The 20,458-nt window shown below is 55.6% G+C and overlaps 1 protein-coding gene across 1 annotated transcript in view; it reads right to left on the bottom strand.

Annotated features, from left to right (window-relative positions):
* The window catches only part of Apoo (apolipoprotein O), a 69,070-nt gene that overhangs the window by 26,275 nt on the left and 22,337 nt on the right, over positions 1-20,458 (bottom strand). The window contains exon 5 of the mRNA XM_051178987.1: positions 1,884-1,979. Within this exon, the coding sequence (XP_051034944.1) occupies positions 1,884-1,979 (96 nt within the window). The remainder of the gene's footprint in view (positions 1-1,883; positions 1,980-20,458) is intronic.

The following is a 20,458-nucleotide window of genomic DNA, read 5'->3' on the forward strand; positions in this document are numbered from 1 at the left end:
CATGACTGGACAACCAGGGATCAGCAGACATTGGATGAGAGCCTACAACATAAAAGAGAAAGACCAAGACAAGCAAGAAGAAAATAAAAATGACTCAACAGGAAACAGAACTTTAAAACCAAAGCTAAATCTGTTACGTGTCATCAAATCAACAGAAGCAGCTACAACCATCCAGACAACAAGACCTCATGGAAATGACCAAAGGAAAACATTCAAAAACTGGAAAATATAAGCAAGAAAATATAAGACACACTATGGCCATATAAAAAAAGAACTCAATTATTAATTAAAAGCACTCAGGAAGGAAAAAGGAAGCAAATCCTCAGAGAAAAAGCAGATGCATATCACTCTTGAGCTAAGGAAGGCACACCACCAAAGGCTAAAAGTATCTGCATGTAGTCATCATGCCATAGAAATTCAGAACACTGAAGGTCCTCAAACTTTCCAAAAATTAAAAAAAAAAAAAAAGGAAAAGCAAGAAAGAAAAGGAAAGGAGAAACAACAAGTAAGTATCCAGACGGGCTATCCACTCTGCCATCTGCAATGCCAGATGCTAGTTTGGATGAAAAAGAATTATCCAAACTGTCAGTATGAGGAACAGACATATAAGGTGTTGGAAAGTTTGCCTCTCACAACTTAAGCATGTAGTTCAACAAGGAAAAGGTGACATAGAAGCCCAGAAAATGGGGATCAATATGGAGAGGAAAAGTCCATGACAACAGTTTTGTGAGAGTCTCAGGCCAGGTTACAGGATGATATAGAACTAGGAGGAAAGCATGCTACATACAACAGCAGGAGGAAAGTGTACTGCATACAACACACAGCAGGATGCCAATTTTGGGAAACATAACAACAAAGTGAAAACAAACTGGCACAGGATAAATGTGCAGGACTTTATTCCTCAGGTGAACCACAAAGGGCCAGTGCAGTGTTCACCCTCCTGACGCCAAAAAATACTTTATACACAAAGAGCAAAGCGTTCTAGAATTAGAACAACTGCTTCAAAACTAGGATCTCTTTTATGGTGGTCATATTACATAGTTCTTTGTTGGGATAGTTCTATTTTGAATTTTTGTTTGTTGTGTTTTATTGAGAGAAAATCTCACTCCGCAGGCCAGGCTGGCCTATAACTCACTTATAATGTAGCCCAGACTGGTCATAAGGCAATCTTCTTGCCTCAGCCTCCTAAATGCTAGAATCCTAGGTGTGAACTAGCATACTAAGCTTCTAATTGGAAATATATATATATATTTTACAACTAGTAAAATTCCAAATAGATCATAAAAATAATCTCTTCATAGAGAAGCCTTTTATTACCATTTTATGATAGAGTAATATTTTCTTGTGTATGGGATAGTGCCTATGGCCTCAAGCACACTAGGCAAGCGTTCTGCCAGAGCTATATGCCCCATCCACTATAGCAATATTTGGTGATACTTACTAGGTTCCTTCACTTGAAGCATTTTTAAAGTTTTTATAGCATCACTAACTAAAGGTGTGACACCTGAAGAAGCTAATAAACTGTAAATCACTGTTCTCCTTTCTGTGATTAACAGCCTGATATAACAGGTGAAACATTTACAAAGTTTGTCAGGTGTCAAAGACTTTGTGCACTTTCTGTACCAAAGAACAATAGATACATGAACAAGTAGATCTGCTTATTAAGTATACGTACTTTCTTTTTCTTACAAGAGTATATAATTTCTATGTATATTTAAAATCAAATGTTATGGGGTAAACAAGGAAATGAAGTATATGTTAAGAAGTCCACATTTAGGAACCAACTAATCAGAAAACTATTAAATATAGATAAAGAATCTAACATATATTCCATTTCTCCCATAGAAATTGACTGGGGAATAAACATACAAAATTGTACCCACCTCTAGCAAAAATGAGTCCAATAAAACCAGCAAAACCAATAACACCAAGTCTTGGGAAAAATCCAGGAGGTGCATTTTGGAAATAGTCATAGTTGTCTACAATAGAACCAGATTGGGAAATAACTCCATAAATTACTCATTAAAACCAAAAGCAAAAGTCTCATACATAACTAGAACACACAGCACCAAATGTTTCCCAACCACACATTCTTTGCTTTCTGTTACCAGACATTTGTTTTTTGGTTTCTTAATTCTGCTTTCATTCAGTATGTTGTGGTCTTGAACTCATGATCATCATGCCTTACCTCCCAAGTGTTGAGACTAGAGGTGTGTGTCAGCAAGCCCAGCTCACACTTTGTTAAAGACAGCAGTCTTGCTAGGTAGCCTACACTGAATTTAAACTTGCTTTGCATCCCAAACAAGCCTGGAACTGACAATCCTGCTTCACCTTCTGAGTGACAGGATTACTGATACACACCACCAGGGCCAACTATGCCAATATGCTTCTTTTCAACACATTATTTCAGGAACCAACTATATTCAACTCAGAAAACCAAGCATCCTTTACCATCTGAACTCATTATTTGAATCAAGAACAATATATTTGGATAATGAAGAAAAATTTGTGCTGGCTAGGTTCTAGGTCCTTGTCAACTTGCCACAAGCAAAAGGTCATCTGGCAAGAGGAACGTCAATTGAGAAAATGACTATAAGAATGGCTAGTAGGCAAGTCTGTAGGGCATTGTCTTAATTAATGGCTTATGATGTAGGAAGATCCATCTCACTGGGGGTGGAACCACCCATGGAAAATTGGTCCTGAGAGCTATAAGAAACCAAACTGAATAAGAAAACTTGAAACACTCAGCCCTAAGTGGGAAATTTCTATCAAATCTCTCCCCCTCAAGGATCAGCACATCCTTCAGAAGAGGAGGAGAAAAAGTGTAAGAGCCAGAGGAAATGGAGCACACAAAGGAAATGAAGCCCTCTAAATCATCATGAGCAAAGTTCACATGAACTCACAGGACCAGTCTGCACCAGGCCCTCTGCATATGTATCATGGCTTCCAGTTGAGTGTTTTTATAGGATTGCTAAGTGCACAAACAAGTGTGTCTCTGATTCTTGTGCCTTCTCCTGGGCTCTTTTCCTTCTATTGGTTTGTCTTGTCAAATTCCAATGTTTTAGTTTTTGTTTTATCTTGTTATATTTTCATATTGTCTCTTAGAATCCTGTCTGCTTTCTAATTAGTAACAGAAAGGGAGTAGATCCAGACGGAAAAGGATGTAGGGAGGAACTGGAAGAAGAGGATAGAAAAACTGTAATCAGGATATATTTAGTATGTGAAAATAAATCTATTTTCAACAAAAGAAAAATAAAATAAAATTGCATTAGTGTGCAAAAGAAAAAGAAAGCAGGCTAAGCAAGCCATGGGGAGCAGTCACTAAGCAGCTTCCCTCCATGGTTTCTGATTCACTTCCTGCCCTGACTTCGCTCCATGACCAGCTATAATCTGGAATAAACCCTTTCCTCCAAGTTACTTTGGTCATGGTGTTTTGCCACAGCAATAAAAAGCAAATTATAACAAAGTTAATGCTGAAATAGCCATTCTTGGTGGTGATAGAATTTGATAACTAAAAATAAATACAACAGTGAACCTACTCATGATATAAATAATACAACACATGACCTTATTTGCCATGCCTAACTACATCTTAGGACTTGGATTTCCATGATGTTTCCTTTCCTCTCCTCTCAATGAAGCCAGTCTCACATAGAACTAGAGCCTGCTTAGGCACTGTCTCCTCTGGAAAGCTCATCCTAAGTGCATCAGCGTAGACTCTGCCTCCTTCTCGGAAGTACCATCAGATGCTATTCTCTGTACCACGTTTGCTATTTCATCCTAGGCCACCTTGTATTTCATCATTCATGAATATATATTAATCCCACACAGAATATATGTTTCCTCCCAGTGGATTGCTTAGACTTGTTTTAAAACTGCACCTGGCAGGGGTTGGGAGGAGAGCAGTCACTCCTTTAATCCTAGCACTCAGGAGGCAGAGGCTGGTGGGTCTATGTGAGTTCAAGGCCACCCTGATTTACAAAGCTAGTTCCAGGACAGCCAGGACTGTTTCACAGAGAAATTTCATCCTGAAACCAAAATAAAATAAAAAAGACTGCACATTCCCTATGGAGTGATACCCTCTTGGCCTAGAAGCAGAAGGGAAGGCCTGGACCCTACTCCAAATGACTTGACAGACTTTGATGATCCCTCCTGGAAGACATCACTCTCCCTGTGGAGTGGGGGGGGAGGGTGATTGGGATGGGAGGAGGAGTCAGGGAGCATGGCAGGAAAAAAAAGACTGCATCTAAAACCAAAGCCTAGCTTCTTCTGGCTACATGCTTCATCTGTGACTACTGGAAAATGGACTCACTGTCTTGGCATAATGGAATGTTTCTTACGAGTCTCTGTAGTAACTTTGTGCTCAAGACAAAAGACAAATATCTCAAATAATGCCTGCTACCATTAATCAGTGGGAAATGGCAGGTGAACAGTGAGGGTAGCTCCTCACTTAAACGTCTTATTCCACCCCGAGAGCAAACCTCTGGGAAAACGTCTTTAATGTGCTGAGATGTCCTGAAGAGAATGAAAAACTTGCCAATATCTCTACTATTTAACAATTTCCAGGCTGAAAATAAACAAAACATAGATGGTGAACTCAGTTTAAAAGTACATGTGATAAGTGGCCCATAAGTGAGCCATAATCAAGGACAATAAAATTTGAAAACATAAGAACACTACAATTTATTCAAAAGAAAAAAAAAAACTTGCCCAAGTGTGGAAGCTCAGTTCCTTCCTGCATCTATATTAGTACACCTTTTTTAGTTTTTGGTTTTTTGGTTTTCAGACAGGATCTCAGGTTATCCTGGAGCTCCCTTGAAATTTAGAGATCCATCTGCCTCTGCCTCTCCTCTGCCCCTCTCTGTCTCTGGCCTCTCTCTCCGTCCCTTTCTGAGCCCTTTCTCTCTGCCCCCTCTACCTCCTCTCTCTCTTCACTCTCTCTGTCCCTCTCTCTGCCCCCCTCTCTGCTCATCTCTCTCTTCCCCAATTTCTCTGTACCTCCTCCTCTGCACCTCTCTCTCTCTGCCCCCTCTTCTGTGCCCTGCTTTCTGCCTCTCTCTGTCTTTGCCCCTGTCTCACTCTCTGACCATATCTGCCCTTCTCGCTCTCTGCCCCCTCTCTCTCTGCCCCTGTCTCTGCCCCTCTCTCTGCCCTCTCCCACTCTTGCCCCTCTCTCTCTGCCCCCACTCTCTCTGCCCCAGCTCTTACTGCCCTTCTCTCTCTGCCCCTCTGTTCCTCTCCCTAACCCTCTTTTCCTCTCTCTGACCCTATCTGCCCCTCTGTCCCTGCCCCCACTCTCTCTGCCCCTTGTCTCTGTCCCTCACTCCACTCTCTCTCTGTCCCTCTCTCTGCCCGTCTCTCTAACTGTACCTGCCAATCCCATTGCCTGTCTCTCTACCTTTTCTCTCTGCACTTCCCCCTCTCTGCCCCTCTCTCTGCCCCTCTGTCTCTGTGCCCTCTCTCTCCCCCCATCTCTCTGTCCCTCTCTCCCTCTGCCACTCTCTCTCTCTGCTGCTCTCTCTCTCTCTCTGCACTCTCTGTCTGTGCCTGTCTCACTCTGGCTCTCTCCCTCTGCCCCCTCTCTCCCTCTCTGCACCTCAAACTCTGCCCCTCTCTCTGCTCCTATCTGTCTAAGCCACCTCTTTCTACCCCTCTCTCTCTGCCCCCTCTCTCTGCCCCCGCTATCCCTCCCTCTGACCCTATCTGCCCCTTCTTAGCCCTCGTTGTCTCTGGCCCTCTCTGTCGGCACCTCTCTCCCTGTCGCCCCTCTCTCTGACTGCACCCTCTGAGCCCTTCTCTCTCTCTGCCCCTGTCTCTGAGCCTGTCTCTGGCCCCTCTGAATCCGCCCCTCGCACCCTGCCCTCTCTCTCTGCACCTGTGTCTCCCTTCACCTCTTTCTCTGCACCCTCTGCCCCCACTCTCTCTAACCCCTCACTCGGCCCCTCTCTCTCTGCCCCTTCTCCCTCTGCTCCCCTCCCTCTACCCCCCATCTCACTGTACCCTCTCTTTGTGCGCCTCTTTCTCTGCCTCTCTCCTCTGCGCCACTCTCTGCCAACAATCACTCTGACCCTGTCTCTCTGACCCTCTTTTTCTACCTGCACTCTCTGCCCCCTATATCTCGCCCCTCTCTCTGTTCTCTCTCTCTGCCCCCTCTCTCTGCCCCTCCTTTTCTGTGCCTCCCTCTCCCTACCCCATCTTCCCTGCCTCCCTCTCTCTACCCTTCTGTTTCTGCCTCCTCTCTCGGCCCCACTTACTCTGCCCATCTCCCTCTGCATCTCACGATCTGTCGCTGTTCCACTCCCTCTCTCTCTACCTCTTTCTCTACCCTTTCTCTCTGTGCCTCTCTCTGCTCTCTCTCTGACTCTTCTCTCTGCACCTGCTTTCTGTCCCCCTCTCTCGGCCCCTCTCTCTCTGCCCCTCTCTCTCTGCCCCTCTCTCTCTGCCCTCTCTCTCTCTGCCCCCTCTCTCTATGCCCCTCTCTCTCTCTGCCCCCTCTCTCTATGCCCCCCACTCTCTATGCCCCTCTCTCTCTGACCCCTCTCTCTACCCCCACTCTCTCTGCCCCTCTCTCTCTGCCCCTCTCTCTCTGCCCCTCTCTCTCTGCCCCTCTCTCTCTGCCCTCTCTCTCTCTGCCCCCTCTCTCTATGCCCCTCTCTCTCTGCCCCCTCTCTCTATGCCCCCACTCTCTATGCCCCTCTCTCTGACCCCTCTCTCTACCCCCACTCTCTCTGCCCTCTCTCTCTCTGCCCCCTCTCTCTATGCCCCTCTCTCTATGCCCCCTCTCTCTCTGTACCTCTCTCTCTATGCCCCTCTCTCTATGCCCCTCTCTATGCCCCTCTCTCTCTGCCCCCTCTCTCTATGCCCCCTCTCTCTCTGCCCCTCTCTCTCTGCCCCCTCTCTCTATGCCCCTCTCTCTATGCCCCTCTCTCTCTGCCCCTTCTCTCTCTGTCCCTCTCTCTCTGCCCCTCTCTCTGCCCCCTCTCTCTCTATGCCCCCTCTCTCTCTGCCCCCTCTCTCTGTGCCCCCTCTCTCTCTGCCCCCACTCTCTGCCCCCTCTCTCTCTGTCCCTCTCTCTCTGCCCCCTCTCTCTATGTCCCCTCTCTCTCTGCCCCTCTCTCTCTGCCCCTCTATCTCTGCCCCCTCTCTCTCTGCCCCCCGCTCTCTATGCCCCCTCTCTCTATGCCCCTCTCTCTCCCCCCTCTCTCTATGCCCCTCTCTCTATGCCCCTCTCTCTCTGCCCCCCTCTCTCTGCCCCTCTCTCTCTGACCCCTCTCTCTACCCCCACTCTCTCTGCCCTCTCTCTCTGCCCCCTCTCTCTATGCCCCTCTCTCTCTATGCCCCTCTCTCTATGCCCTCTCTCTCTATTCCCCTCTCTCTCTGCCCCTATCTCTCTGCCCCCTCTCTCTATGACCCTCTCTCTCTGCCCCCTCTCTCTATGCCCCCTCTCTCTATGCCCCTCTCTCTCTGCCCCTCTATCTCTGCCCCCTTTCTCTCTGCCCTCTCTCTATGCCCCTCTCTCTATGCCCCTCTCTCTATTTCCCTTCTCTCTATGCCCCTCTCTCTCTGCCCCCTCTATCTATGCCCCCTCTCTCTGCCCCCTCTCTCTATGCCCTCTCTCTCTATGCCCCTCTCTCTCTGCCTCCTCTATGCCCCTCTCTCTCTGCCCCCTCTCTCTATGCCCCCTCTCTATGCCCCCTCTCTCTATGCCCCTCTCTCTCTATGCCCCCTCACTCTCTCCCCTCTCTCTATGCCCCCTCTCTCTCTGCCCTCTCTCTCTGCCCCTCTCTGTATGCCCCTCTATCTCTGCCCCCTCTCTCTCTGCCCCTCTATCTCTGCCCCCTCTCTCTCTGCCCCTCTCTATGCCCCCACTCTCTATGCCCCTCTCCTGCCCCTCACTCTATGCCCCCTCTCTCTATGCCCCCTCTCTCTCTGCCCCTCTCTCTATGCCCTCTCTCTCTGCCCCCTCTCTCTCTGCCCCCTCTCTCTCTGCCCCCCTCTCTCTATGCCCCCTCTCTCTATGCCCCTCTCTATGCCCCCTCTCGCCCTGTTCCTCTTTCTCTGCCCCTCTCTCTATGCCCTCTCTCTCTATGCCCCTCTCTCTATGTCCCTCTCTCTATGCCCCTCTCTCTCTGCCCCCTCTCTCTATGCCCCTCTCTCTATGCCCCCTCTCTCTATGCCCCCTATCTCTATGCCCTCTCTCTCTATGCCCCCTCTCTCTATGCCCCTCTCTCTCTGCCCCCACTCTCTCTGCCCCTCTCTCTATGCCCCCTCTCTCTATGCCCCCTCTCTCTCTGCCCCTCTCTCTATGCCCCCTCTCTCTATGCCCCTCTCTCTCTATGCCCCCACTCTCTCTGCCCCCTCTCTCTCTGCCCCTCTCTCTATGTCCCCTCTCTCTCTGCCCCCTCTCTCTGCCCCCTCTATCTATGCCCCCTCTCTCTCTGCCCCCACTCTCTCTGCCCCCTCTCTCTATGTCCCCTCTCTGCCCCTCTCTCTCTGCCCCTCTATCTCGGCCCCCTCTTTCTATGCCCCTCTCTCTGCCCCTCTCTCTCTGCCCCCACTCTCTCTGCCCCTCTCTCTCTGCCCCTCTCTCTCTGCCCCCTCTCTCTGCCCCCTCTATCTATGCCCCCTCTCTCTCTGCCCCCACTCTCTCTGCCCCACTCTCTATGCCCCCTCTCTCTATGCCCCTCTCTCTCTATGCCCCCTCTCTCTCTGGCCCTCTCTCTATGCCCCCTCTCTCTCTGCCCCTCTCTCTATGTCCCCTCTCTCTCTGCCCCCTCTCTCTGCCCCCTCTATCTATGCCCCCTCTCTCTCTGCCCCCACTCTCTCTGCCCCTCTCTCTCTGCCCCTCTCTCTCTGCCCTCTCTCTCTGCCCCTCTCTCTCTATGCCCCCTCTCTCTATGCCCCTCTCTCTATGCCCCCTCTCTCTCTGCCCCCTCTCTCTCTGCCCCTCTCTCTATGTCCCCTCTCTCTCTGCCCCCTCTCTCTGCCCCCTCTATCTATGCCCCCTCTCTCTCTGCCCCCACTCTCTCTGCCCCCTCTCTCTATGTCCCCTCTCTCTGCCCCTCTCTCTCTGCCCCTCTATCTCGGCCCCCTCTTTCTATGCCCCTCTCTCTGCCCCTCTCTCTCTGCCCCCTCTCTCTCTGCCCCTCTATGTATGCCCCTCTCTCTATGCCCCCTCTCTCTGCCCCCTCTATCTATGCCCCCTCTCTCTCTGCCCCCACTCTCTCTGCCCCTCTCTCTATGCCCCCTCTCTCTATGCCCCTCTCTCTCTATGCCCCCTCTCTCTCTGGCCCTCTCTCTATGCCCCCTCTCTCTCTGCCCCTCTCTCTATGTCCCCTCTCTCTCTGCCCCCTCTCTCTGCCCCCTCTATCTATGCCCCCTCTCTCTCTGCCCCCACTCTCTCTGCCCCTCTCTCTCTGCCCCTCTCTCTCTGCCCCTCTCTCTCTGCCCCTCTCTCTCTATGCCCCCTCTCTCTATGTCCCCTCTCTCTCTGCCCCTCTCTCTCTGCCCCTCTATCTCTGCCCCCTCTCTCTATGCCCCTCTCTCTGCCCCTCTCTCTCTGCCCCTCTCTCTCTGCCCCTCTCTCTCTGCCCCTCTCTCTCTGCCCTCTCTCTCTCTGCCCCTCTCTCTATGCCCCCCTCTCTCTGCCCCCTCTCTCTATGCCCCCTCTCTCTCTGCCCTCTCTCTCTGCCCCTCTCTCTATGCCCCTCTCTCTCTGCCCCTCTCTCTCTGCCCCCTCTCTCTCTGCCCCCTCTCTCTATGCCCCTCTCTGTCTGTCCCCTCTCTCTATGGCGCCAGTCTCTATGCCCCCCTCTTTGCCCCCTCTCTATGCCCCTCTCTCTATGCCCCTCTCTCTCTCTGCCCCTCTCTCTATGCCCCCTCTCTCTATGTCCCCTCTCTCTCTGCCCCTCTCTCTCTGCCCCTCTCTCTCTGCCCCCTCTCTCTATGCCCCTCTCTATGCCCCTCTCTCTATGCCCTCTCTCTCTATGCCCCTCTCTCTGCCCCCTCTCTCTATGCCCCCTCTCTCTCTACCCCCTCTCTCTATGCCCCCTCTCTCTCTGCCCCTCTCTCTCTGCCGGCTCTCTCTATGCCCCTCTCTCTATGCTCCTCTCTCTATACCCCTCTCTCTCTGCCCCTCTCTCTATTCCCCTCTCTCTCTCTGCCCCCTCTCTCTATGCCCTCTCTCTTTATGCCCCTCTCTCTATGCCCCCTCTCTCTCTGCCCCTCTCTCTATGCCCCCTCTCTCTATGCCCCCCCTCTCTCTATGCCCCCTCTCTCTATGCCCCCTCTCTATGCCCCTCTCCCTATGCCACCTCTCTCTCTGCCCCTCTCTTATGCCCCCTCTCTATGCCCCTCTCTCTCTATGCCCCCTCTCTCTCTGCCCCCTCTCTCTCTGCCCTCTCTCTATGCCCCCTCTCTATCCCCCCCTCTCTCTATGTCCCCTCTCTCTCTGCCCCCTCTCTCTGCCCCCTCTCTCTCTGCCCCCTCTCTCTCTGCCCCTCTCTCTCTGCCCCTCTCTCTCTGCCCCTCTCTCTCTGCCCTCTCTCTCTCTGCCCCCTCTCTCTATGCCCCTCTCTCTCTGCCCCCTCTCTCTATGCCCCCACTCTCTATGCCCCTCTCTCTCTCTGACCCCTCTCTCTACCCCCACTCTCTCTGCCCTCTCTCTCTCTGCCCCCTCTCTCTATGCCCTCTCTCTCTATGCCCCTCTCTCTCTGCCTCCTCTCTCTATGCCCCCTCTCTCTATGCCCCCTCTCTATGCCCCCTCTCTCTATGCCCCTCTCTCTCTATGCCCCCTCTCTCTCTCCCCTCTCTCTATGCCCCCTCTCTCTCTACCCTCTCTCTCTGCCCCTCTCTGTATGCCCCTCTATCTCTGCCCCCTCTCTCTCTGCCCTCTCTCTATGCCCCCTCTCTCTCTGCCCCCTCTCTCTCTGCCCCTCTCTCTCGGCCCCTCTCTCTGCACCTCTCTCTATGCCCCCACTCTCTATGCCCCTCTCTCCTGTCCCTCTCTCTATGCCCCCTCTCTCTATGCCCCCTCTCTCTATGCCCCTCTGTCTCTGCCCCCTCTCTCTATGCCCTCTCTCTATGCCCCTCTCTCTCTGCCCCCTCTCTCTCTGCCCCCTCTCTCTCGGCCCCCTCTTCCTCGGCCCCTCTCTCTGCCCCTCTCTCTCTGCCCCCTCTCTCTCTGCCCCTCTCTCTATGCCCCCTCTCTCTCTGCCCGCTCTCTCTCTGACCCCTCTCTCTACCCCCACTCTCTCTGCCCTCTCTCTCTCTGCCCCCTCTCTCTATGCCCCTCTCTCTCTATGCCCCACTCTCTGCCCCCTCTCTCTCTGTCCCTCTCTCTCTGCCCCCTTTCTCTATGTCCCCTCTCTCTGCCCCCACTCTCTCTGCCCCCTCTCTCTGCCCCCTCTATCTATGCCCCCTCTCTCTCTGCCCCCACTCTCTCTGCCCCTCTCTCTCTGCCCCTCTCTCTCTGCCCCTCTCTCTCTGCCCCTCTCTCTCTATGCCCCCTCTCTCTATGCCCCTCTCTCTCTATGCCCCCTCTCTCTCTGCCCCCTCTCTCTCTGCCCCTCTCTCTATGTCCCCTCTCTCTCTGCCCCCTCTCTCTGCCCCCTCTATCTATGCCCCCTCTCTCTCTGCCCCCACTCTCTCTGCCCCTCTCTCTCTGCCCCTCTCTCTATGCCCCTCTCTCTCTGTGCCCCCACTCTCTCTCTGCCCCTCTCTCTATGCCCTCTCTCTCTATTCCCTCTCTCTCTGCCCCTATCTCTCTGCCCCCTCTCTCTATGCCCCTCTCTCTCTGCCCCCTCTCTCTATGCCCCCTCTCTCTATGCCCCTCTCTCTCTGCCCCTCTATCTCTGCCCCCTTTCTCTCTGCCCTCTCTCTATGCCCCTCTCTCTATGCCCCTCTCTCTATTTCCCTTCTCTCTATGCCCCTCTCTCTCTGCCCACTCTATCTATGCCCCCTCTCTCTGCCCCCTCTCTCTATGCCCTCTCTCTCTATGCCCCTCTCTCTCTGCCTCCTCTCTCTATGCCCCCTCTCTCTGCCCCCTCTCTCTATGCCCCCTCTCTATGCCCCCTCTCTCTATGCCCCTCTCTCTCTATGCCCCCTCACTCTCTCCCCTCTCTCTATGCCCCCTCTCTCTCTGCCCTCTCTCTCTGCCCCTCTCTGTATGCCCCTCTATCTCTGCCCCCTCTCTCTCTGCCCTCTATCTCTGCCCCCTCTCTCTCTGCCCCTCTCTATGCCCCCACTCTCTATGCCCCTCTCTCCTGCCCCTCACTCTATGCCCCCTCTCTCTATGCCCCCTCTCTCTCTGCCCCTCTCTCTATGCCCTCTCTCTCTGCCCCCTCTCTCTCTGCCCCCTCTCTCTATGCCCCCTCTCTCTATGCCCCTCTCTATGCCCCCTCTCGCCCTGTTCCTCTTTCTCTGCCCCTCTCTCTATGCCCTCTCTCTCTATGCCCCTCTCTCTATGTCCCCTCTCTCTATGCCCCTCTCTCTCTGCCCCCTCTCTCTATGCCCCTCTCTCTATGCCCCCTCTCTCTATGCCCCCTATCTCTATGCCCTCTCTCTCTATGCCCCCTCTCTCTATGCCCCTCTCTCTGCCCCCACTCTCTCTGCCCCTCTCTCTATGCCCCCTCTCTCTATGCCCCCTCTCTCTCTGCCCCTCTCTCTATGCCCCCTCTCTCTATGCCCCTCTCTCTCTATGCCCCCACTCTCTCTGCCCCCTCTCTCTCTGCCCCTCTCTCTATGTCCCCTCTCTCTCTGCCCCCTCTCTCTGCCCCCTCTATCTATGCCCCCTCTCTCTCTGCCCCCACTCTCTCTGCCCCCTCTCTCTATGTCCCCTCTCTGCCCCTCTCTCTCTGCCCCTCTATCTCGGCCCCCTCTTTCTATGCCCCTCTCTCTGCCCCCTCTCTCTGCCCCCTCTCTCTCTGCCCCTCTATCTATGCCCCTCTCTCTATGCCCCCTCTCTCTGCCCCCTCTATCTATGCCCCCTCTCTCTCTGCCCCCACTCTCTCTGCCCCACTCTCTATGCCCCCTCTCTCTATGCCCCTCTCTCTCTATGCCCCCTCTCTCTCTGGCCCTCTCTCTATGCCCCTCTCTCTCTGCCCCTCTCTCTATGTCCCCTCTCTCTCTGCCCCCTCTCTCTGCCCCCTCTATCTATGCCCCCTCTCTCTCTGCCCCACTCTCTCTGCCCCTCTCTCTCTGCCCCTCTCTCTCTGCCCCTCTCTCTCTGCCCCTCTCTCTCTATGCCCCCTCTCTCTATGCCCCTCTCTCTCTATGCCCCCTCTCTCTCTGCCCCCTCTCTCTCTGCCCCTCTCTCTATGTCCCCTCTCTCTCTGCCCCCTCTATCTATGCCCCCCTCTCTCTCTGCCCCCACTCTCTCTGCCCCCTCTCTCTATGTCCCCTCTCTCTCTGCCCCTCTCTCTCTGCCCCTCTATCTCGGCCCCCTCTTTCTATGCCCCTCTCTCTGCCCCTCTCTCTCTGCCCCCTCTCTCTCTGCCCCTCTATCTATGCCCCTCTCTCTATGCCCCCTCTCTCTGCCCCCTCTATCTATGCCCCCTCTCTCTCTGCCCCCACTCTCTCTGCCCCTCTCTCTATGCCCCCTCTCTCTATGCCCCTCTCTCTCTATGCCCCCTCTCTCTCTGGCCCTCTCTCTATGCCCCCTCTCTTTCTGCCCCTCTCTCTATGTCCCCTCTCTCTCTGCCCCCTCTCTCTGCCCCCCTCTATCTATGCCCCCTCTCTCTCTGCCCCCACTCTCTCTGCCCCTCTCTCTCTGCCCCTCTCTCTCTGCCCCTCTCTCTCTGCCCCTCTCTCTCTATGCCCCCTCTCTCTATGTCCCCTCTCTCTCTGCCCCTCTCTCTCTGCCCCTCTATCTCTGCCCCCTCTCTCTATGCCCCTCTCTCTGCCCCTCTCTCTCTGCCCCTCTCTCTCTGCCCCTCTCTCTCTGCCCTCTCTCTCTCTGCCCCTCTCTCTATGCCCCTCTCTCTCTGCCCCTCTCTCTCTGCCCCCTCTCTCTCTGCCCCCTCTCTCTATGCCCCTCTCTGTCTGTCCCCTCTCTCTATGGCCCCAGTCTCTATGCCCCCCTCTTTGCCCCCTCTCTATGCCCCTCTCTCTATGCCCCTCTCTCTCTCTGCCCCTCTCTCTATGCCCCCTCTCTCTATGTCCCCTCTCTCTCTGCCCCTCTCTCTCTGCCCCTCTCTCTCTGCCCCCTCTCTCTATGCCCCTCTCTATGCCCCTCTCTCTATGCCCTCTCTCTCTATGCCCCTCTCTCTGCCCCCTCTCTCTATGCCCCCTCTCTCTCTGCCCCTCTCTCTCTATGCCCCCTCTCTCTCTGCCCCTCTCTCTCTGCCGGCTCTCTCTATGCCCCTCTCTCTATGCTCCTCTCTCTATACCCCTCTCTCTCTGCCCCTCTCTCTATTCCCCTCTCTCTCTCTGCCCCCTCTCTCTATGCCCTCTCTCTTTATGCCCCTCTCTCTATGCCCCCTCTCTCTCTGCCCCTCTCTCTATGCCCCCTCTCTCTATGCCCCCTCTCTCTATGCCCCCTCTCTCTATGCCCCCTCTCTATGCCCCTCTCCCTATGCCACCTCTCTCTCTGCCCCTCTCTTATGCCCCCTCTCTATGCCCCTCTCTCTCTATGCCCCCTCTCTCTCTGCCCCCTCTCTCTCTGCCCTCTCTCTATGCCCCCTCTCTATCCCCCCTCTCTCTATGTCCCGTCTCTCTCTGCCCCCTCTCTCTGCCCCCTCTCTCTCTGCCCCCTCTCTCTCTGCCCCTCTCTCTCTGCCCCTCTCTCTCTGCCCCTCTCTCTCTGCCCCTCTCTCTCTGCCCCCTCTCTCTATGCCCCTCTCTCTCTGCCCCCTCTCTCTATGCCCCCACTCTCTATGCCCCTCTCTCTCTGACCCCTCTCTCTACCCCCACTCTCTCTGCCCTCTCTCTCTCTGCCCCCTCTCTCTATGCCCTCTCTCTCTATGCCCCTCTCTCTCTGCCTCCTCTCTCTATGCCCCCTCTCTCTATGCCCCCTCTCTATGCCCCCTCTCTCTATGCCCCTCTCTCTATGCCCCCTCTCTCTCCCCTCTCTCTATGCCCCCTCTCTCTCTGCCCTCTCTCTCTGCCCCTCTCTGTATGCCCCTCTATCTCTGCCCCCTCTCTCTCTGCCCTCTCTCTATGCCCCTCTCGCTCTGCCCCCTCTCTCTCTGCCCCCTCTCTCTCGGCCCCTCTCTCTGCACCTCTCTCTATGCCCCCACTCTCTATGCCCCTCTCTCCTGTCCCTCTCTCTATGCCCCCTCTCTCTATGCCCCCTCTCTCTATGCCCCTCTGTCTCTGCCCCCTCTCTCTATGCCCTCTCTCTATGCCCCTCTCTCTCTGCCCCCTCTCTCTCTGCCCCCTCTCTCTCGGCCCCCTCTCTCTCGGCCCCTCTCTCTGCCCCTCTCTCTCTGCCCCCTCTCTCTCTGCCCCTCTCTCTATGCCCCCTCTCTCTCTGCCCGCTCTCTCTCTGACCCCTCTCTCTACCCCCACTCTCTCTGCCCTCTCTCTCTCTGCCCCCTCTCTCTATGCCCCTCTCTCTCTATGCCCCACTCTCTGCCCCCCTCTCTCTCTGTCCCTCTCTCTCTGCCCCCTTTCTCTATGTCCCCTCTCTCTGCCCCTCTCTCTCTGCCCCTCTATCTCTGCCCCCACTCTCTCTGCCCCCACTCTCTATGCCCCCTCTCTCTCTGCCCCTCTCTCTCTCTGCCCCCTCTCTCTATGCCCCTTTCTTTATGCCCCTCTCTCTCTGCCCCCGCTCTCTATGCCCCCTCTCTCTATGCCCCTCTGTCTCTGCCCCCTCTCTCTATGCCCCTCTCTCTGCCCCCCCTCTCTTCCCCCTCTCTCTCTGCCCCTCTCTTCTGCCCCCTCTCTCTATGCCCCCTCTCTCTATGCCCTCTCTCTCTATGCCCCCTCTCTCTATGCCCCTCTCTCTATGCCCCTCTCTCTATGCCCCTCTCTCTATGCCCCTCTCTCTATGCCCCTCTCTCTCTACACCCACTCTCTATGCCCCTCTCTCTCTACACCCACTCTCTATGCCCCTCTCTCTATGCACCTCTCTATGCCCCCTCTCTCTGCCCCCTCTCTCTATGCTCCCTCTCTCTCTGCCCCCTCTCTCTCTGCCCCACTCTCTCTCTGCCCCCTCTCTCTATGCCCCCTTTTTCTATGCCCCTCTCTCTCTGCCCCCTCTCTCTATGCCCCTCTCTCTGCCCCCTCTCTCTATGCCCCTCTCTCTCTGCCCTCTCTCTCGGCCCCCTCTCTCTCTGCCCCTCTCTCTCTGCCCCTCTCTCTCTGCCCTCTCTCTCTCTGCCCCCTCTCTCTATGCCCCTCTCTCTCTGCCCCCTCTCTCTATGCCCCCACTCTCTATGCCCCTCTCTCTGACCCCTCTCTCTACCCCCACTCTCTCTGCCCCTCTCTCTCTGCCCCTCTCTCTCTGCCCTCATTCTCTCTGCCCCCTCTCTCTATGCCCCTCTCTCTCTGCCCCCTCTCTCTATGCCCCCACTCTCTATGCCCCTCTCTCTCTGACCCCTCTCTCTACCCCCACTCTCTCTGCCCTCTCTCTCTCTGCCCCTCTCTCTATGCCCCTCTCTCTATGCCCCCTCTCTCTCTGTACCTCTCTCTCTGCTCCCTCTCTCTCTATGCCCCTCTCTCTATGCCCCTCTCTCTATGCCCCTCTCTCTCTGCCCCCTCTCTCTCTGTCCCTCTCTCTCTATGCCCCTCTCTATGCCCCTCTCTCTATGCCCCTCTCTCTATGCCCCCTCTCTCTGCCCCTCTCTCTCTGCCCCTCTCTCTCTGCCCCTCTCTCTCTGCCCTCTCTCTCTCTGCCCCCTCTCTCTATGCCCCTCTCTCTCTGCCCCCTCTCTCTATGCCCCCACTCTCTATGCCCCTCTCTCTCTGACCCCTCTCTCTACCCCCACTCTCTCTGCCCCTCTCTCTCTGCCCCTCTCTCTCTGCCCCTCTCTCTCTGCCCTCTCTCTCTCTGCCCCCTCTCTCTATGCCCCTCTCTCTCTCTGCCCCCTCTCTCTATGCCCCCACTCTCTATGCCCCTCTCTCTCTGACCCCTCTCTCTACCCCCACTCTCTCTGCCCTCTCTCTCTCTGCCCCCTCTCTCTATGCCCCTCTCTCTATGCCCCCTCTCTCTCTGTACCTCTCTCTCTGCTCCCTCTCTCTTTGTCCCTCTCTCTCTATGCCCCTCTCTATGCCCCTCTCTCTATGCCCCTCTCTCTATGCCCCCTCTCTCTATGCCCCCTCTCTCTATGCCCCTCTCTCTCTGCCCCTCTCTCTATGCCCTCTCTCTCTGCCCCTCTCTCTCTGCCCCCTCTCTCTATGCCCCTCTCTCTGCCCCCTCTCTCTATGGCCCCTCTCTCTATTCCCCTCTCTCTCTGCCCCTCTCTCTATGCCCTCTCTCTCTATTCCCCTCTCTCTCTGCCCCTATCTCTCTGCCCCCTCTCTCTATGCACCTCTCTCTCTGCCCCCTGTCTCTATGCCCCCTCTCTCTATGCCCCTCTCTCTCTGCCCCTCTCTCTCTGCCCCTCTCTCTCTGCCCCTCTCTCTATGCCCCTCTCTCTCTGTGCCCCCACTCTCTCTCTGCCCCTCTCTCTATGCCCTCTCTCTCTATTCCCCTCTCTCTCTGCCCCTATCTCTCTGCCCCCTCTCTCTATGCCCCTCTCTCTCTGCCCCCTCTCTCTATGCCCCCTCTCTCTATGCCCCTCTCTCTCTGCCCCTCTATCTCTGCCCCCTTTCTCTCTGCCCTCTCTCTATGCCCCTCTCTCTATGCCCCTCTCTCTATTTCCCTTCTCTCTATGCCCCTCTCTCTCTGCCTCCTCTCTCTATGCCCCCTCTCTCTGCCCCCTCTCTCTATGCCCCCTCTCTCTCTGCCCCTCTCTCTATGCCCCTCTCTCTCTGCCCCCTCTCTGCCCCCTCTATCTATGCCCCCTCTCTCTCTGCCCCCACTCTCTTTGCCCCCTCTCTCTATGTCCCCTCTCTCTCTGCCCCTCTCTCTCTGCCCCTCTATCTCTGCCCCCTCTCTCTATGCCCTCTCTCTGCCCCTCTCTCTCTGCCCCCTCTCTCTCTGCCCCTCTCTCTCTGCCCCTCTCTCTATGCCCCTCTCTCTCTGCCCCTCTCTCTCTGACCCCTCTCTCTCTGCCCCCTCTCTCTATGCCCCTCTCTGTCTGTCCCCTCTCTCTATGGCCCCAGTCTCTATGCCCCCCCCCTCTCTATGCCCCCTCTCTATGCCCCCTCTCTCTATGCCCCTCTCTCTCTATCCCCCCTCTCTCTGCCCCCTCTCTCTATGCCCCTCTCTCTCTGCCCTCTCTCTCTGCCCCTCTCTCTATGCCCCACTCTCTCTGCCCCTCTCTCTCTGCCCCCTCTCTCTCTGCCCCCTCTCTCTATGCCCCTCTCTGTCTGTCCCCTCTCTCTATGGCCCCAGTCTCTATGCCCCCCTCTCTGCCCCCTCTCTATGCCCCTCTCTCTATGCCCCTCTCTCTATGTCCCCTCTCTCTCTGCCCCCTCTCTCTCTGCCCCTCTCTCTCTGCCCCCTCTCTCTATGCCCCTCTCTCTATGCCCCTCTCTCTATGCCCTCTCTCTCTATGCCCCTCTCTCTGCCCCCTCTCTCTATGCCCCCTCTCTCTATGCCCCTCTCTCTCTATGCCCCCTCTCTCTCTGCCCCTCTCTCTCTGCCGGCTCTCTCTATGCCCCTCTCTCTATGCTCCTCTCTCTATACCCCTCTCTCTCTGCCCCTCTCTCTATTCCCCTCTCTCTCTCTGCCCCCTCTCTCTATGCCCTCTCTCTTTATGCCCCTCTCTCTATGCCCGCTCTCTCTATGCCCCTCTCTCTGCCACCTCTCTCTATGCCCCTTTCTCTATGCCCCTCTCTCTCTGCCCCCGCTCTCTATGCCCCCTATCTCTATGCCCCTCTGTCTCTGCCCCCTCTCTCTATGCCCCTCTCTCTGCCCCCCTCTCTTCCCCCTCTCTCTCTGCCCCTCTCTTCTACCCCCTCTCTCTATGCCCCCTCTCTCTATGCCCTCTCTCTCTATGCCCCCTCTCTCTATGCCCCTCTCTCTATGCCCCTCTCTCTATGCCCCTCTCTCTATGCCCCTCTCTCTATGCCCCTCTCTCTATGCCCCTCTCTCTCTACACCCACTCTCTATGCCCCTCTCTCTCTACACCCACTCTCTATGCCCCTCTCTCTATGCCCCTCTCTATGCCCCCTCTCTCTGCCCCCTCTCTCTATGCTCCCTCTCTCTCTGCCCCCTCTCTCTCTGCCCCACTCTCTCTCTGCCCCCTCTCTCTATGCCCCCTTTTTCTATGCCCCTCTATCTCTGCCCCCTCTCTCTATGCCCCTCTCTCTCTGCCCCTCTCTCTATGCCCCTCTCTCTCTGCCCCTCTCTCTATTCCCCTCTCTCTCTGCCCCCTCTCTCTGCCCCCACTCTCTCTGCCCCTCTCTCTCTGCCCCCTCTCTCTCTGCCCCTCTCTCTCTGCCCCTCTCTCTATGCCCCCACTCTCTATGCCCCCTCTCACTCTGCCCCCTCTCTCTCTGCCCCTCTCTCTGCCCCTCTCTCTATGCCCCTCTCTCTCTGCCCCTCTCTCTATGCCCCTCTCTCTCTCTGCCCCCTCTCTCTCTGCCCCCTCTCTCTCTGCCCCCACTCTCTATGCCCCTCTCTCTGCCCCCTCTCTCTATGCCCCTCTCTCTCTGCCCCTCTATCTCTGCCCCCTCTCTCTATGCCCCTCTCTCTGCCCCTCTCTCTCTGCCCCTCTCTCTCTGCCCCTCTCTCTCTGCCCTCTCTCTCTCTGCCCCTCTCTCTATGCCCCTCTCTCTCTGCCCCTCTCTCTCTGCCCCCTCTCTCTCTGCCCCCTCTCTCTATGCCCCTCTCTGTCTGTCCCCTCTCTCTATGGCCCCAGTCTCTATGCCCCCCTCTTTGCCCCCTCTCTATGCCCCTCTCTCTATGCCCCTCTCTCTATGCCCCCTATCTCTATGCCCTCTCTCTCTATGCCCCCTCTCTCTATGCCCCTCTCTCTCTGCCCCCACTCTCTCTGCCCCTCTCTCTCTGCCCCCTCTCTCTATGCTCCCTCTCTCTCTGCCCCCTCTCTCTCTGCCCCACTCTCTCTCTGCCCCCTCTCTCTATGCCCCCTTTTTCTATGCCCCTCTCTCTCTGCCCCCTCTCTCTATGCCCCTCTCTCTGCCCCCTCTCTCTATGCCCTCTCTCTCTGCCCTCTCTCTCGGCCCCTCTCTCTCTGCCCCTCTCTCTCTGCCCCTCTCTCTCTGCCCTCTCTCTCTCTGCCCCCTCTCTCTATGCCCCTCTCTCTCTGCCCCCTCTCTCTATGCCCCCACTCTCTATGCCCCTCTCTCTGACCCCTCTCTCTACCCCCACTCTCTCTGCCCCTCTCTCTCTGCCCCTCTCTCTCTGCCCTCATTCTCTCTGCCCCCTCTCTCTATGCCCCTCTCTCTC

The sequence above is a fragment of the Phodopus roborovskii genome, unplaced genomic scaffold (genome assembly GCF_943737965.1).
Source record: "Phodopus roborovskii unplaced genomic scaffold, PHOROB, whole genome shotgun sequence".
Taxonomy (NCBI): Eukaryota; Metazoa; Chordata; class Mammalia; order Rodentia; family Cricetidae; genus Phodopus; species Phodopus roborovskii.